Here is a 17,944-nt window from a genome sequence, read left to right as displayed (position 1 = left end):
CACTGAGAAAAGCCCCTTTTTCAGACTTCTTAGATCTACATCTTGGGGCCACTATTAGAATAAGATTGTTGGATCTGAGAGCTCTGCTTGCGGCCTTGTTCACACCGAGTTCCTTCAGATAACTCGACATGATGCTCAGTGTGCACTTAAAGGTGATCATGAGGAGGCGGAAACGAATTTGCGCTTCCACTGGCAGCCAGTGCAGGGCTCTTCTAGCCTCAGAGACGTGATCACATCTGGATAGGCCCATTACAACCAGCACGGCCCCATGTTGTATAACTTGAAGCCTGTTAGTTTCTGCTTTGCTGAGACCTATCAATAGACTACAACAATAATCTAGTTTGGAACCCACGATGGCTCTGTCTAGAGTCTCAACACTGGCCTGCGTTATGAAGGGGCACAAATGAGCAAATAATTAAAGGTGATACACGGTAGCCAGGCTCCCCACGTGAGCCTTCATAGAGAGATGCTGATCAAAAGTAACCCCAAGAGATGGACTTTCTTAAGCGGAATGATCTTCACATCGCCTAAATGAATACCCTCATAGGCCGAGCCCAACTTGGGTAGTATGGACTGCGTATGAACGATCAAATGTTCGGTCTTGGACCTATTGAGTGCCAGACCGTTCAAAAGCATCCAATTTTCAATGCTAGCATAAGGTTTATTAAGGTTTTCTTCGTCTTCGATGTGAGAGCCTGACAATGGGATAATAAACTACGTATCATCTGCAAAATTGGTAAACCAAATCCCTTCCTGCTCCAGTAACCCAAAAAAGGGGGCCATAATAATATTATATAGGCATGGCGAAATACTCGGCCTCTGAGGGACGCCGAATTCAATCAGTGCCTCAGCTGTCTCAGAGCAGACTCTACTATCTCTATTATTGAGAAAGGAAGCAACCGAGCGGAACGCTGCTGGGGAAACGTTTGCCACTCCTTCGAGCCTGGCGACCAATAGAGGATGGTCTACCCGGTCGAAAGCGGCTGAGAGATCCAAGAGCATGAGCATAGAGGATAATCCCTTGCCCATACGCGCATGGAGCCTCGATTTCAATTCCCATAGCGCCGTCTCTGTGCCGTGTCCTGCTCTGAATCTAGATTGTCGGCAATTTAGGACAGGAAAACTATTAACATGTTGGGTCACTTGCTTATATGCTACACAGTCCAAGATCTTCAGCAGGAATGCTGTGTTTGTGATGGGCCTATAATTTAAGGTTTCTCCAGTGGGAAGACCTGGATTTTTCAGTAAGGTGTCACCCAAGCGTGTTTAATATCTTCTGGCACAATGCCCTCCAAGAGAGAGGTGTTCACAAATTTGCAGATTGCTGCAAGCAAGGCCGGTGGGCGGGTTTTTATGATGACAGTTGAGCACAGGTCTCCTTAGCTAGTGGTTTTAAGGTGAGCCACTACCTATGTCAGTTCCTCCAAAGAAATAGGGGAGAAGTTGAAGAGGGGACTAGTGGGAAATCTTTTGAAACCCTCGCAACTCCTCTTACTTGCATCTCTAAGAGCGTCATTCTTCTTGATAGATATACTCGCCTTGATGCCCTGCAGTTTCTTAATCATAGCATATTTGAGGCTGGGGGGCGGGGAGGGTGCATTGGAGCATGAATATTTTTCCCAAGATCATGGCATGTTTTACTGCTGTTTCTGGGCTGACTGGGTCCTACTGTGGCATGGCATTTTGGACTTGCATTAAGGGCGAAGACATCATGATCAGTGATCTTACATGGGGTAGTGTAGGGTAATGTTTTGTGGCATGGCATTGTTTAACGGTGTCACGGTCTAAGACAACATGATATGTGTTCTTACAGGGGGGAGGGAGGGGCATTTGTACAGCCCGCAAGGCAATGTTTTCTTACTGTGGCATGACTTTTGTTTACTAGCGTTACGGGGCAAATACAACATAATGAGTGTTCTTGTATGTGCGGAATTTGTGTAATGATAATAATTATTTACAGAGCTTTCTCTAAACCACTGTACAGAGATCATATTTATATAAAATAATCACCCAACTGAAATTGGAACTCATTTATCTGCCTAAGAAGGAGGAAAGGCAGAGCTGACCTTGCCGGAATTCGAACTTGCGACCGGCAGACTGCATTAGCAAGCGTTCAACCTGCTGAGCTACCTCAACAGCTAGCTAGCAGGCACATGTTTTCTTACCGTTGAATAGCTTTTTTTTACTGGCATTAAAGCAACGCCACCAGGAGCATGCTCTTATGTGGGGATAGCGCATATATTGGCAGAGCCAGCATGGACATGTTTTGTTTTAGTATCATTACTGGCATTTTGGGCCAAGCAAACAGGACTATTTTCTTACGTGGGAATAGTGGCATATATAGGAGCCTCATAATGGACATGTTTGGGCTCAATTAGAATGAAAATGTTTTTCACACTTGCAGGGTGCTGGCATATAGTGGGCAAAGGCATCATGAAAATGTGTTTGAAAATACTCCTGTGCATTGTTGGTGAATAGGCTTCTAATAGGCTTTTGTCATGCCTTATCCTACAAAAACGACTGCAAACTGTGTGGCTTCTTACCTAATGTAGCACAGCAAGCGTTCGTTAGCTCCTGCAGAATCAGCTGGGGGTACAACAGGACAGTTCCCTCTTCGGGTTCCCCCTCACCCTACTACATTACCTCCAGGACTCACTTGTTACACAGTCCTGGCTCCGGCCCTGGTGAGTTGGGGTGAAAGATGCATCTAATGGGCCAAAGGAAGGCGTTAATATCCATTCAGCCTCCTGGGCTGGGGAAGGGGGTGGGGGTGAGGTGTTGGGGCGGTCCGGGGAGGGGGGACAGTCAACAGAACAATAGCTTTCTTGGCCCCACTCACTACCAGCTTTCAGGTAAGCAGGGGTAAGCGGATCACTCTGTTTTCTTGCAAAATGAACAACATTCCAGTTAGGAGGATATTATCATAAGATAAGCTTAAAAGACAAGGGCGTCTCTTCCTATCGGGCCTGCGTTCACCCATTCCTTCCTGGTCGTCCAGTCGTGAACACTTCCCAAGCAGAACCGTAGGAAGTTACACCATACTAACCCTAGTTTTTCTTGATGTTTTGGTGGACATAGCTTGAGGGCTCTTCGGAACGCCATCATGAGCGGTAAGTTGAGAACGAGCAGTCGCATCACGCATGAATGACATGGGAAGGAACAGATAGGGGCGTGCCTAGGATTTTGGGAGGTTCCTTTGCTCTGCGATAGCCAGAGACGGCGTTTGCAACAAAAATTGAATTGTTTAGAAATAATCTCAGTTGCTAGGGCTGAGGGATAAGGAGAGTTAGGTTGCTCAGTACAAACAGACAGCATGCACTGAATTGAGCCCTATGAGACTTAACAGGGTCCCCTTTAAGTACTGTTGGCTTCCACTAAGTCTCCTCTAACTATTATCCACTTCAACTAGGTTCACTTTTGCTACTTAATCTTGTTGCCTGCTCCAGAATGTTGGTTCTGTGTGTTAATATCCCCGCAAAAATATAGCCATACAAAAATATCACCATATTTTTGCGGTTATATTAAGCCATGGAACCTACGGGGGGAAACCCCAGATTTTTTAAAAGGGAGCTGGGGACACCCCAAAAACCCCAGCCCCATTTACCCCATAAATCATCCCCACCAATAATATCGCCTATGGCCTTACCCCACAACCAAATATATGGCGATAGTATTGGTGAACATAATATTACCTGATACCAGAATGTTCAAGTGAAAAGTCGTACAATGACCAATTTACGTCTTTTCCTTAATGATACACATGACCACGCTCTGGCTCCAATTTTAAATTGATTTCTTAAGATGTCGGCGCACCAGTGACACCCTTGGGTCGCCTTGTACCAGCCATTAAGATGTATTTGGGGTACATTGAATAAGAAAGGTAGAAATGTAAACTACATATCACGACAGGGAGCGCTCTGTGTTCTGTACTTAAGTGAAACGGCGTGAAAGGGGAGATCTCATTTTGTATTGCTAAATTTCTATCAAAAATAGGCATAGAAGTGCTGCATTTCATGTACCGCGAGCTCGTTGATGGCAAAGTCGTAACTGTTGTGATTTATTTTCACAGAAACTTGAACCTATTCCCCTGCCTTCAATATTGACTTCTGAACAGACATCAAAGGTAAGCAGTTTCACAACAGGACTGGTGAGAAGGCCTTGATTGATCATGGATCTGGTCCCCTTTTCCATAAATACCGGCATGCGTGTAACATGACAGAGGGAACAAGGACATGTATTTATGTGGCAACACCATTAACTCCATGGCAATGCAAGGCTTTCAAATCACATCATGCCCTGTCGCTAACCAAATGACATCACAACACGCGACGACATGCCATGTAAACGTTCTCAACGTGGCCTAGTAAAGTGAGGGTTCGGGGGTGACTGATGGGGCCGACAGATCGAGGATTAGGTAGAGGCCATAGTCTACACCGTGGTGTTGGGGTGGGCGGATAAAGGAGTGCACAGTTGTTTTAATCAAATGCTGATGTGCTGTACCAACAATAGGAGAAAAGATAAAAAGAACTTCGAGGTTCTACTTGTGTTAAACATTCCCCTTCTGCTCAGAGGAATGCATCTTGTCAATTGAAAGTGCTGTCTCCTCACAATTCCGAAAACCAGATGGATGCTTGCAGGAATTCCCTTCCTAGTTCCTAAGACGATTGAGGCTGAGACTCTGCAATTAGGGAGTGCTTAAATGAGAGGATATGAATATGCAGGGCCCACAATATACATCCATTCAAAACTCGCTGTCTTCTACAAGCGGCCGCTTTCTATAGCTTCCCATATGATACCTACATTGATTTCCCCCGACCCTCATCACCGTTATGAGATCATGAAAGTCCACCGTCTGTGCTCTAGCCCAGGCACCGCAGAGTCATAACTGGAATGCAAGTAAGGTGGCAATAGTCCAGGTCTGGCGTTAAGAGACAGGATCCTCTGTGATTGGATGAGTGTGGGGGAGGATCTATCCTGAAATGGCTTTAACCCTATCTCGCCAAATCACGTAATGAAAAAAGATTTATTTCAGTCCTAAGGACTCATGGAGCCTCATTCCCACTACTTCTGTTTGACTCAAGTATGCAGGGTTAGTCCAAGTCATTGAAGAGTTTCAGGCAGGAAGTTCTAGATACCTATACTCTCCTCTCTGACAAAGTGTGGTCTACCGAGACACAACAGGAAAGTGAGTCGCTAGCGTAGAAGAACCCTCTGTTCTTTGACTGCTCAAAGTCTCTAGTTGTCCGTGTAACAGATGGAAATGCCTGTGCATCCGTGTAAGCTGCTTTCACTATTGGAGCCATGGGCAAATCTAACAAAATGTGACAAGAAAGCTAAAGTCTATGCACATTGACTCACATCTGCAACACAGAGGTAGGAAGCACTTTCCATTTCCAATTCCTTGCCCTGATTACAGTTCTTGGGTGCATCTTCCAACCACACTCCTCACCTCAGCCGCAGTTATTGGGTGCAAATTCCAATCACGCTCCTTATCCCAGTCACAGCCATCAGATGCATCTTCCATTGAACAGTTGGCACCCCAGTCACAGTTGTTGGTTGCATCTTCTAATCACACTCCTTATCCTAGTCAGAGCCATCAGATGCATCTTCCATTGAACACTCTTCACCTCAGCCACAGCCATCGGGTGCAAAATCCAATCACACTATTCACCCTAGTCAAAGTTCTTTGGTGCAATCACACTCTTCACCCTAGTCAAAGTTCTTTGGTGCAATCACACTCTTCACCCTAGTCAAAGTTCTTTGGTGCAATCACACTCTTCACCCTAGTCAAAGTTCTTTGGTGCATTCACACTCTCCACCCCATCACAGTTCTAGGATGTACCTTACATTCCAAATGCTTGCGCGTGAGCAGAAAATGCAAATATATAGTTCTAATTTAGATTCAACTTTATGACGTCTATACATAGTAAGAAGTCGGTCTAGAAGTCAGTTAATCCGTCAAACCATCTAGTGATCAAAAGCTTGCCGACATTAATAGAGTAGCACATAGCGGTGAAGCGTGCCTATTGTGGAAATATTTGGGGATAGCTTTCTTTCATGATTATGTAAATTGAGGATCTTGCTTTCAAAAAGTGAACATTGGGACCCAGCTTAAATGATTATAATTAAGCCATACAGGCTGATGGGGGGTGGGGGGGATCACTACTGTGGTGTAATGACCCACCCCAAGTTATTGCCTGAGGCAAAGCCGAGCTCTACATTTGGGCAAGGGTCTTTATTCCAAGCAATAATGACCCCTCACAAGCTCTATAAGGCTATTAGCAGATGTAGATGCAAAAGCACAAAGAAAGGTGTTTTGATTGTGGGGGGAGAGAAATTAGCACAAATTTGACTTTCCATGTTTGTTTTATCAACTTGGAACTAATAATCTATATTTTACACCTTTTGTGTTTCATTGATATTTGTTATTGTGAGCAATTGAACTGCACAATCCTATCTTCCTCTACACAGCAAAGGTTTTCTGCTTAAGACAGAATATCTGGAACAGGGCCTTGGAAGGGTTCAGAAGGAGGAGACTGACACACAGGTGGCATGGTTGTTGGCAAAAACTTGTATTATACTAGAAATAAAGAGAAAACCTACCTCTCCCGAACTCTAAGAAAGTTTTCCCTACCTCAACTTAAAATACGAAGGATTCGGTCAGGATATCCGTGTAAATCAAGAGTCCACCGTCCTGTGTCAAAACCCTACTTCTGTCCCTCACTCTTACAACTAAACTAAAGAGGTAGTGGATTTCCTTGGTCCGGGAGAATGTCTCCCTTCTTATGGACAGCGGATCACAGTTCCAATTGTTAGGTGGGATCTTTACCTTAAGGAATGACTCCCTTCCCCGGGTCTCAAACCCTTTCCAAGGCACAAAACAAAGTTCCAGGTTATAATGCTAAAAGGAGTAAAGTTCTCAGTTCAAACTCAAAAGGTAAAGTTCCAGTTCAAACATCAAAATTCCTTATTGCCCATAGTTGTTGCTTCACTATTGGGTTTCTGGAGAATGCCTCCCTTCTCCTGATGTCTGGCTATCAGTGTTTTCCCCACAGACATGGTGACTCCCTTTCCCTGAACTCTCTTTTCACTTGGTTTCACGATTTCACAATGCCAGGGGAATGACTCCCTTCCCCTGGCCTTGCTTGGCTTTATTCCCACACTCCCTTGGCTTTTATTTTCACAGTTCACAACACCAGGAGGAATGACTCCCTTGCCCTGGTCTTTCTTGGCTTTAGTTTCACAGTTCACAACACCAGGGGGAATGTCTCCCTTCCGCTGGTCTTTCCTCAGGCTTACTTCACAGTTCACAACACTAGGAGGAATGTCTCCCTTCACCTGGCCTCTCAATCTTTTTATCACAGTGCACAATACCAGGTGGAATGACTCCCTTCCCCTGGTCTCTTTCTATGATTTGTAAACTTCAACCCAACGTATACTTGGCTTCTAGTCTTGTGGGCGTGGGTGCTGACCAATACGATTCTCCTCTGGTAGTGTAGCAGACCTGGTTCACTAGCCTGCGAGGTACTGTGACTATGACGATGACTGATAAACATTCCTTCTTGTGGGTGTGGGTCCCAGACCCGTATTGCTTCACATATTACTTTCCCACCATTTTTTCCCAGGCTATTTTCTCAGTCCTTTTTCCCACATTAACTCCATCTTTCTTATCTGGACCAGTAGCATCTATTCTGTCTCCACGGGCCGGCCAATGTTGGCCCCTACCTTCAGGGAGTGTTGCTGTGGGCTCTGGTCGGTCCTGGGACTCGCCTTTGGTCCTGGTGTGCCTTCTACATACTTCATTCCAGCTACGGCGGCTCCGCAGCTGCTGGTTCCCTCTGGGCTGCACTACAGACACAGACCGCACGGTCCCTCTTCCTACGTCAGGTAAGTATGCTGTTTTCCACTAGGGAAAAGGGTCTTTCCACTTCTGACCCTAGAGAGACCCTTTGCCTTGCTTCTCTCTGCCACACCAGTGACTCACTTGAGGCTCCTCCAGGGAGGGCTGAACTCCCTCTCCTGTTTTTCCTCTTCTGCTTTGAATGTGACTTGACCAATAGGAATTTGGGAACCACTATAATGTTCAATAGTGGTTCCAGGAGTACTCTTCATACTTCTGCATTGCGTCCTCGTCTCAGTGCCTATCCTATAGTCCTCTGTTGGGTAGACTAGGCTCTTCCTCGTCTCAGTATTTCTACTATACTTCTCCCTTTGGTCAACTAGATCCTTCCTCGTCCCAGTTCAAATTATTTTGGTTACATGACACATGTACATGGGTTACAAGGTAAGGGTGGGGTAGGTGAGGGGGAGTGGAATATACCACATTCTCCTTTGATAGTCGTCCATGCTCCCACAGGAGGGGTCCCTTCCCATGAGATCCTCCTGCTGAGTATCACCTCCAGGGGGACTATCGGGTAGCACCCTCACCCTTCCTAGCCTCAGGGGAAGAGGCACTTCTTTGGGAGAAGCGACGATATCCAGGTTTTCCTCACATACCGTTCCCCTGATGTGGCTGGCTTCCTCATCTCCTAAAGGAAGACAGTACAGGAAATCCACGTTTCCGTGTTCCTTTCCCCTCCTGGGTTCCACACTCAAACAGAAGGGTTGGAGATCAAGGAACCATCGCATTGCCCATGGGTTGGTGTCCTTCCTAGGACTGAGCAATGTAAGGGGTGAATGGTCTGTAACTAAGGTAAATCCTCTACCTGTGAGGTAATACTTGAGGTAGTGTATGACCCAATTCCGCACTAGAGCCTCCAACTCAATGCTAACATAATTCCTCTTTCTCTTGGGGACAGTTTTCGGCTGATGTTAAGATCCGGATGTTCCACCGCATCACATTCTTGCGATGAAACTGCTCCTATCCCTACTTTGTAGATGTCGCTTTGAAGCACAAACTCCATATTAGAGTTAAAGACTTTAAGGATGAAACACTACACAGAATGGAGTTCAGAGTATCAAAACATGCCCAATTTTCTTTTTTCCATTATACCTTCTGGGATTCAGCATTCTTTTACTTATCAGATGAACAGGAGGTGATGGGGGAGTAATTGGGGATAAACCTTCTGTAATAACCAGCAAGACCCAAGAAGGCCCCCAGATCTCTTTTAGTCTTGGGAATTGATGCTTCTTGGCCAGCCCATCTTTATCTGATTGTGGCTGAACCAGTCTGTTTCCCACAAAGAAACCCAAGTACGCAACTGCCGATTGGGCCAAGTGACATTTCTTGGAGTTTACAGTTAGGCCAGCTCATCTTAGAGCTCTAGTAAATTTATATAAATAGTAAATATGTTCCTCGCAGGTTTTGCTATGAATGACAATACAGTCCAGATAAGCACCATAAAAACTAAAATAGGGCTGCAAGATCTGGACCAATGACCTCTGGAAAGTGGCGGGAGCGCAATGAAGCCCGAATAGAAGGACCTTAAATTGAAATAGTCCTCTAGGGGTGGAGGGTGCTGTTTTTTCTTTGTCGTCTGGATTTAATGGGACATGCCAATAACCTTTGGTAAGAGCAATCGTGGAGAGGCAGACGGCCGTGCCCAGTCGATCAATGAGATTGTCAATGTGAGGCATTGGGTAATTGTCAAACTGGGACACAACATTGAGTTTTCTAAAGTCTATGCAAAACCTCCATGATTGATCGGTATTTGCCACTAGGACTATTGGTGAGAACCACAGACTCTGGGATAGTTAGATGATATCCGCATCCAGCATTTTCTCCACCTCTTGTAGGACTATTTTTTTTTCAGACATCGGGGATCCGGTAAGGTTTAAGCTTAATTTTCCCAGGAGGAGTACGTATATGATGAAAACTCCCCTTAATTCTCCCAGGTTCGCAGCTACAAACATTGGGGAATTGATCTCAAAGATCTTGGACATCTTGTTGGAATAGCAGAGGTCTACTGGTACTAAAGTGAACCTGTCTGTCTCTTTTGACAAGAGACTGGCCATTACCATGGAGGCGGATTCCACTGGGTCCTCGTTCCACTCTTTTAAGAGGTTAATGTGGTATATCTGAGTCTTTAGCCTTCAATCGGGTTGGGAGATGTGATAGTTACAAGGGCCAGTCTGTTCCAATATTTCATGAAGCCTATGCCAGGACGACAGCATTTTCTGTTCAGTGGTGGGCAGCCGCACTAGGACCTTCTGTCCAACTGAGAAAGATTGGGTGACAGTTTGTCGTATTGGGCCTTGTGGTGTTCTTGGGCCTTTGCTAGGTGAGCGTGGTCTATATCCCTCACCACAGTGATATGTTCCTTAAGCAGCTGCTGGTTTGGAACAGCTGTAAAATAGCCTCCTCCCCTTTTTTCCTAGGTTTCTTTTATGACATCTCTGGGATCATGCCCATAAAAGAGTGCAAAGAGAGAATAGCTGAAGGGAGCTTGGGGAGACTTCCAAATGGCAAATAAGGGTCAAAGGGCCATCATATCCTAATTCTTTCCATCAGCTTCCACTAACTTCCTGAGAACACTTTTGAGCATTTTATTAAGGCGCTCAACCAGGCCATCTGTCTGAGGATGGTAGACGGAGGTCCTCAAGGTCTCAATTTGAAAGATCTGTTTGACCTGTGCCATAATTTTGCTCATGAAGGATGTTCCCTGGTCCATCAGTATCTCCTTGGGTAAACCTACACGTGATAAAGTTATGAGGCGTTTTAGATTTTGTTGCGAGGTGTTACTTCACATAGGAAGGGCCTCAGGATAACATGTAGCATAGTCTAGTATAACTAGGATATACTTGTTCCTGAGTTTTGACGGCATTACTGGTCCTACAATATCCATCCCTATTTGGGAGATGGGGACATCTGTGATTGGGAGAGGTTGTAAAGATGGTGGAGGAGGGAGGGTTATGTGGGGCCGTGTTAAGGAGCAGTCTGAGTATATCCCTGGCCAATAGAACCGGCTCGCTACAGAGGGATATTAAAAAAGGGGGTCCTGGGAGTCCCTCTGCCTGACATTAGTCCTGGTTACGAGAGACTTACCCAGAGTCTTTAGCTCACTATCTTTCACAGAGAAGAAATATCTCAAACATATCAGTCTTTGTGCTGCCCTGGGACAGTCCAGCACCAAAATGCTAGGCAATTCTCCTCTGAACAAGAGTACCAACAGAACCCCAGACACATGTTTCGGTCTGGTTGGACCTCATAAGTAGGGTGGAGCTGTGCCTCCCTAAGAATAGTGAGCAAGGGGTCCACGTCTGGATTCCCCTAGTAACTTAGGGTGAGACCCAAAGTTACTTAAATATGAAAATTAACAAGGGGGGTCCTGGGAGTCCCTCTGCCAGACATTAGTCCTGGTTACGAGAGATTTACCCAGAGTTTTAGCTCACTATCTTTCACAGAGAAGAAATATCCCAAACATATCAGTCTTTGTCCTGCCCTGGGGCAGTCCAGCACCGAAATGCTAGGAAATCGTCCACTGAACAAGAGTACGAACAGCAACCCCAGACACGTGTTTCGGTCTGGTTGGACTTCATCAGTAGGATGGAGCTCTGCCTCTCTAAGAATAGTGAGCAAGGGGTCCACATCTGGATTCCCCTAGTAATTTAGGATGAGACCCAAAGTTACTTAAACATGCAAATTAACAAGGGAGTCCTGGGATTCCCTCTGCCAGGACATTAGTCCTGGTTACGAGAGACTTACCCAGAGTCTTTAGCTCACTATCTTACTAGGGGAATCCCGACGTGGACTATTCTTAGAGAGACACAGTTCCACCCTACTGATGAGGTCCAGCCAGACCAAAACATGTGTTTGGGATTGCTGTTGGTACTCTTGTTCAGAGGAGAAGTGCCTAGCATTTCGGTTCTGGACTGCCCCAGGGCAGGACAAAGACTGACATGTTTGGGATATTTATTTTCTGTGAAAGATAGTGAGCTTTCCAGGGACAAAAAGTTAGAGGTTGAAATGCTAAAAAGCAGTAATGCTCTCAGTTCAAACTCAAGAGGCAAGTTTTCAGTTCAAACATCAACATTCCTTATTATAGTTGTTTCTTCACTATTGGTTTTCCGGATAATTCCTCCTTTCTCCTGATGTCTGGCTCTCAGTGTTTTCCCCATGCAAAGCCAGGGGGAATGACCCCCTTCCCCTGGACTCCCTTTTCACATGGTTTCATGATTTAAGCATGCCAGAGGAATTACCTTCCCCTGGCCTTCCTTTTTTTTTTTTTATTTATTTTATTTTCAAAACCAAACAAAACACCACACAATACAACTGTTTCAATACGTAGAAGCATCGTTAAACCATCACATTTCACAGTGTAATTCCCCAACCTCCCCCCTACCCCCCCAAACTAGAGCCGGCTCACCCGTGTCATCTGCAGGAGCATTATCGGGTAGCGCAGTACTTATGCGCTCATCATCCGAGTCCTCCGATTCGTTATTACCCTGGTGAGGGTTTGCCATAGAGGCCACCAATTGCCGCCAGGCCAGCAGGGGCCCTACTTCCTCCTCACCCCCCCTAGTGACCGCTTCAAACCAAACTACGGATTCCGCTTCTGCCCATTTTAGGAGGTCCGCCCACCATAGCTCCACCCTGGGTCTGTGGGCCGCTTTCCAGCCCATAGCAATCTTGCGCTTGGCCAGGACATAAGCTAAATCCTTCATCTTGCTTATGTGCTTTAAGTCCCGGGGTCTGGGAAAAATCCCGAGCATGCATGACCAAGCTGATCCCACATCCAACACCACTCCCCCACCAGTTTCGTTTTAATCTCAACCCAAAATCTGTGCACCTCCGGGCAAGCCCAAAACATGTGTAGCAGCCCCGCTTCCGCCTCCCCACACCTGGGGCATTTCTGCCTGACCGAGCCTCCAAACCTTGCAATTTTCCCGGGAGTCAGATAAGCCCTATGGGTAACATACAGTTGAAGTTGTTGGAGTCTCGCGTTCCGGGACACCTTTTTATGGTACCTCTGGGCTCTCTCCCATTGCCCGTCTGTCATGGGTGCACCTACCTCTTCTTCCCAATCCTGTCTGTCTCAATTGGAGCAGCTCCTTCCCAGCCTTCGCTCTCAGGAGCTCATATATCCTCGATATTTCGTGCCCGCCCTCCGAAACATCATACATAGTTTCCAGGGAGGCATCAGGGTCATCAGCTAGCACCGTCTCAGGCCATCTCTCTCTAACCCGTTTCATAAGCCTAGCGTAGGTTACATATTGGCCTCTATGCACCCCTGTCTCTTCTTGCAACCTCTGAAAGTCCAATGCCTCCCCTTCCTGCCATATGTCCCCAAGGGTGGCCAAGCCTACCGGTTCCCAGTATCTACGGACTGACTCAAATAGTTGAGAGTCGTTCCCGCACAGCGCCACCAGTGGGGCCTGCTGGGAGAGCGGCTCCGAATCACCCATCATTCTCCATGTTCTGTGCCAGACCTCCCAGCCCAGCCTCAATAGCTGCCCCCTTCCCACCAGTTTGTCCTTTCGCAACCACACCACTTCCCTCAAAAAGTATGGGGCTGAGTCTCCCCGCAAAAGCCTGGCTTCCGCCGAATCTTCAGCCGACAGCCACCTGGCCACATACAGCAGCTGCCCCGCCAGATAATAGAGTTTAAAATTTGGCAGGCCTATGCCCCCCTTATCGCACGGGTTCTGGAGTTTCCACAGGGCCACCCTGTTTCTGGAGTTACCCCACATGAAACTCCTACACACACAGTGAAGTTTCACAAATAGGCACCTGGGAATCAAAAACAGGACATTCACAAAAAAATGCAAGAGTCTAGGCAGGACCACTATCTTGAGCAAGGCCGCCCTCCCCATCATAGTCAGGGGCAATCTAGACCAAAACACCGTGCTGTTCTTGAACCCCTCTATTGCTTTCTCTGTATTATGTTTGTGCTGTGCCTCAATCTTGTGGTAAATATTTACTCCCAAATACCTAAATGTCTCAATCTGCCATGGTATTGGCAGGGTAGGCAGCCTCTGTAACGGGACATTCCTGTATCTGCCCAAGGGAAACAGACTAGACTTTCTAGGGTTCACCGATATACCCGAGAGGGTGGCGTAACGGTCCATCACCTCCAGCACATACTGCAGGTTCGTTTCCGGATAACGCAGATAAAGGAGCATGTCATCCGCATACAGTGATACCAGGTGTCTACCACTTACTGTGCTAATACCCACCTCCCCATACTGTTGCTGCAGGCATATAGCCAGCGGCTCTAGTGCTAGTATGTATAACATGGGTGACCAGGGGCATCCCTGTCTGGTCCCCCTGCTGAGTTGCCAAATATCCGAGACTATGGATCCTGTTTTGACTTTCGCCATCGGGGTGCTGTACAACAACTGGACCCACCTGATGTATCCAGGTCCCATACCGTATCCCCTCAGGGCCACTTTCAGCCAAGGCCACCGTACCGAATCAAAGGCTTTGACCGCGTCTAGCGACACGATAGCTGTTAAGATGGATTTCTGAACTCTGTCCTAGTGGCGCAGAAGTTCAGAAGGCCAACCTAATTACTTGGAACAGGGTAACCTCTGGACGAGCCAGACCAATCAAGGTAGCGATCGCGGCGGTCAAGACTAGGTCTCAAGAGGGGTGAGGGTGACTGAAAGCCCGCAATGAGCACACAAAGCAAGAGCGCTTACAAACTACTCCAAACAGTTGTTATATCAAAAATATATACACATTTATTTTAAGGCCTTTAAAATAATGACCGTAGCGAGAAAATCACAATATCACAATATTAAGCCAACACATACCATATCAACACAATATATATACAAATACGACAGTCGCAAGCGTTATATGCACGAAATGTGTAGTCCACCTGAAAGGGAAGGAAAACAGGCAGTGCGATAATGCTTTAGACTCAGTTCGCCTTCAGAGGCACCTAACTAGATGGAAGTCCGAGCGAAGAGTGGAGCCTTGTGCTCAAAGTACCTGCACACGCTGGTGCCAACGGGCAAAAGGATAAGCTCTTCGGAGGAAGTCAGGCAGTTCGGGTTAGTGCACAACAGAAGAAGAACAGGGTCCGCGACTCAAGCGCAGCCTCCACAGTGAGCAGAAGCAGAGCGCGAGTACGGACAAAAGGGTGCTGTTTTTACACAGCGGGGAAAAGCAATGGGCTACTGCAGGAGGGCGACCAGATCCTAGCTATACTACTCACCGGTCCCCGATGCAAGCAGACCCAGGCTTCTCCACGTTAGTTTCAGCAGCTGGCAGGTTCAGAAGAGCCGGGAATGCCTCGTCGTCGTGTAGAGAAAAAAGACGTCCCAATCGAAGAAACCTGCACAGTTTTGTCACCACAGCAGGGCAACGGAGCGGCCGTGTGTATCTGAGCCAAATGTACACTACTCACTTCAGACTTGGGAACGCCAAGTGTACTAAGCGTGTGAGAGTGACAAGGACTCGAAATACAGCACAACCTGGCGGCGGTTACAGAGCAAGACTCCCTTGTAAGCTGGTCAGTCAACTGGATGGCCCAGAGACGCTTCCGAAGGCTTACTGGCAGGAGATGATGAAGTCGCCGAGAATAGCTGTTCCTGCTATTCCAAAGGTTGAAGCACCAGTACAGGCCTTCTGGTTCGATCAAAGGAGGAAAGGGTTTCACAGGACGACAGCAGTGCAAAGGAGGAGTCCTTCAGCGGGTCACCAGCGATTCCTCAGTCCAGCCTCTTGGCTGCAGGATACTTGGCTCCTGTATTCCTTCGTTCGTGAGAACTCAGGAGATCGACATGGTAGTGGTGTTTCCAGCCCCCTCTTATCCACGGTTCCCTTCGCGCCAAAACGGAGGGGAGCCAATGGGAGATCCGCTCATCAGCACACACACCATTCGTGGACCAATCACGGACCACGGTGGTCCCAGGCATTCACACTACCCTAGACTCTCTGGCACCCAGGATGTGTATTGGGACCAGACATCCAAGCCCACACCCTGGAGGCACACAAAAGACATGTAGAAGCCCGCGAAAGCATCCGTGTTTCGCGGGAAAGTACATGCCCAAATAAGGAAGGCCCCGGGTCGCTCGACCTGGGGAAGGTGAAGGGAGCAAGACGGTCAGTGGACAGGACAAAGGAGCCTCGTGGTCTGGCCATTTTGGGAGCCAGGCCACCATTTTGGGTTCAGCGCGAAAAACGCGCTTAGAACGCCAAAAGGAGCTCAAAATACACAAAACGATCGCTGCCACCATTCCAGTCCCTGAATGACTTGCACCGATCAAATACAATCCTAAACGAGTATCTAGGGCCTGTAGAAGGCTAGAGACCCAAGAGAGCTGTAACTTAGCTTACAGTGCCCTCTTGTGTCATGTTGCACTAAAGCCGCAACATGATAAAAGAAACTACGGGAAACAGCGTTCCCCGGTACTGACTGTCTTAAGGGCATGTCAGTTTCCCCATAAGAAAAGAGCGAAAGCCCAGAGGAGTGCGGCAGAAGGCTGCACTTCTCTGGCAAAGTCAAGAACAAGGTGAAAAACAACAGCAAAAAGTTTAGGGGTTGCCACATGGAAGGAAAATTACCTACAATTACGAAATCTTTCCTAACACTCTCCCCTCCCAGACTATGGACAGGGGGAACTAATCCACCCCTGGATGAGTCTCTTGTTCAGGTCGGTTAAACATTCTGGACAACCCATCAGCATTGCTATGTTGGACACCTGGCCTATGCTCAATAGTGAAGTCGAAGCCTTGTAGACTTATGGACCACCTAAGCAACTTTGGATTCTCCCCCTTCATGTTCATTAGCCACTTTAACGGCTTATGGTCAGTTTGCACAGTGAAGTGGGTCCCATAGAGGTAGGGCCTCAGCTTCCTTAGGGCCCACACAACAGAGAAACATTCTTTCTCTACCGTGGACCATCTGAGCTCTCTGTCCTTAAGCTGGTGACTAATAAAACCGATAGGGTGTTCCTTACCCTTCTCATCTACTTGTGATAGGACAGCTCCTATCCCAGTGTCAGAGGCGTCCGTCTGCACGATAAAAGGTCTTTGATAATCAGGGGCCCTGAGGACAGGGGCCTGGCACAAGGAGTCTTTTAAGCCATTGAAGGCCTTCTCACACTCGTCGGTCCAAGTTACCTTCTTGGGTTTCTTCGGAGTTGTGAGGGCAGTCAGAGGAGCAGCTATGGTGCCATAGTCTGCCACAAAATTGCGGTAATACCCCGTGAGTCCTAAGAAGGCTCTCACTTGGGTTTGCGTAGTGGGGGTAGGCCAGTCTTGTACTGCTTGTACCTTACTGGATAGAGGCTGTATCCTCCCTCCACCTACTTCATGTCCAAGGTAAACCACTGAGCCTTGTCCATTTTGGTGAGGGGCCACTCGGACACCCTCAAAAGAGCTATCTGAAGGACTGCTTGGGAACAGGTCGGGGAGAGGTTCAGACTCCTCTTCCTCAACATCTGAAGCCAGTAGCAGTGCTGCGATTTCGACGCTTGGGACGAAAGCCTTCAGCCTATTCACGTGAAACACTTTTGGAGCCTGTTCAGGCCTTCCAAGGTCCACTGAAAAGTTAACCTCACCCAGGGGCTCCACCACTGGGTAAGGGCCTGACCATTTGTCCTGTAAAGCTCGAGGCCTTATGGGATTCATGATCAGGACTTGCTGACCAAGTGTAAAGTTGATGAGGGAAGCTTTCTGGTCGTACCAATGTTTCACCAGCGCTTGCCCTGCTTTCAATTTATCACTAGCCAAGCCCATCAGAAGTACCATCCGTTTTCTGAGCCCTAGCACATAATCAACTACGTTGGTAGTAACAGGGGGAGTGGGCATCTCCCATCCCTCCTTGACGATGGCTAAGGGTCCCCGTACGGGATGACCGAACAGAAGTTCGAAGGGGCTGAAGCCAACACCCTCCTGTGGTACCTCTCGGTAGGCAAACAGTAAGCACGAAACAAGAAGATCCCATTTTCTTCTCTGAGGCTCCTCCAGAGCCCCAATCACGCTCTTTAACGTCCTGTTAAAACGCCCCCCCCAGACCATTGGTCTGGGGGTGGTATGCAGAAGAGAACTTGT

General features: G+C 47.4%; 1 protein-coding gene across 1 annotated transcript in view; it reads left to right on the top strand.

The window, feature by feature from the left end:
- CCDC198 (coiled-coil domain containing 198) overlaps positions 1-17,944 on the top strand; it is a 98,478-nt gene that overhangs the window by 61,145 nt on the left and 19,389 nt on the right. The window contains exon 3 of the mRNA XM_069638079.1: positions 4,070-4,123. Within this exon, the coding sequence (XP_069494180.1) occupies positions 4,070-4,123 (54 nt within the window). The remainder of the gene's footprint in view (positions 1-4,069; positions 4,124-17,944) is intronic.

Source organism: Ambystoma mexicanum, chromosome 14, assembly GCF_040938575.1.
Source record: "Ambystoma mexicanum isolate Mex_15411 chromosome 14, UKY_AmexF1_1, whole genome shotgun sequence".
Lineage (NCBI taxonomy): Eukaryota > Metazoa > Chordata > Amphibia > Caudata > Ambystomatidae > Ambystoma > Ambystoma mexicanum.
This window is presented reverse-complemented; position numbering and strand designations above follow the sequence as displayed.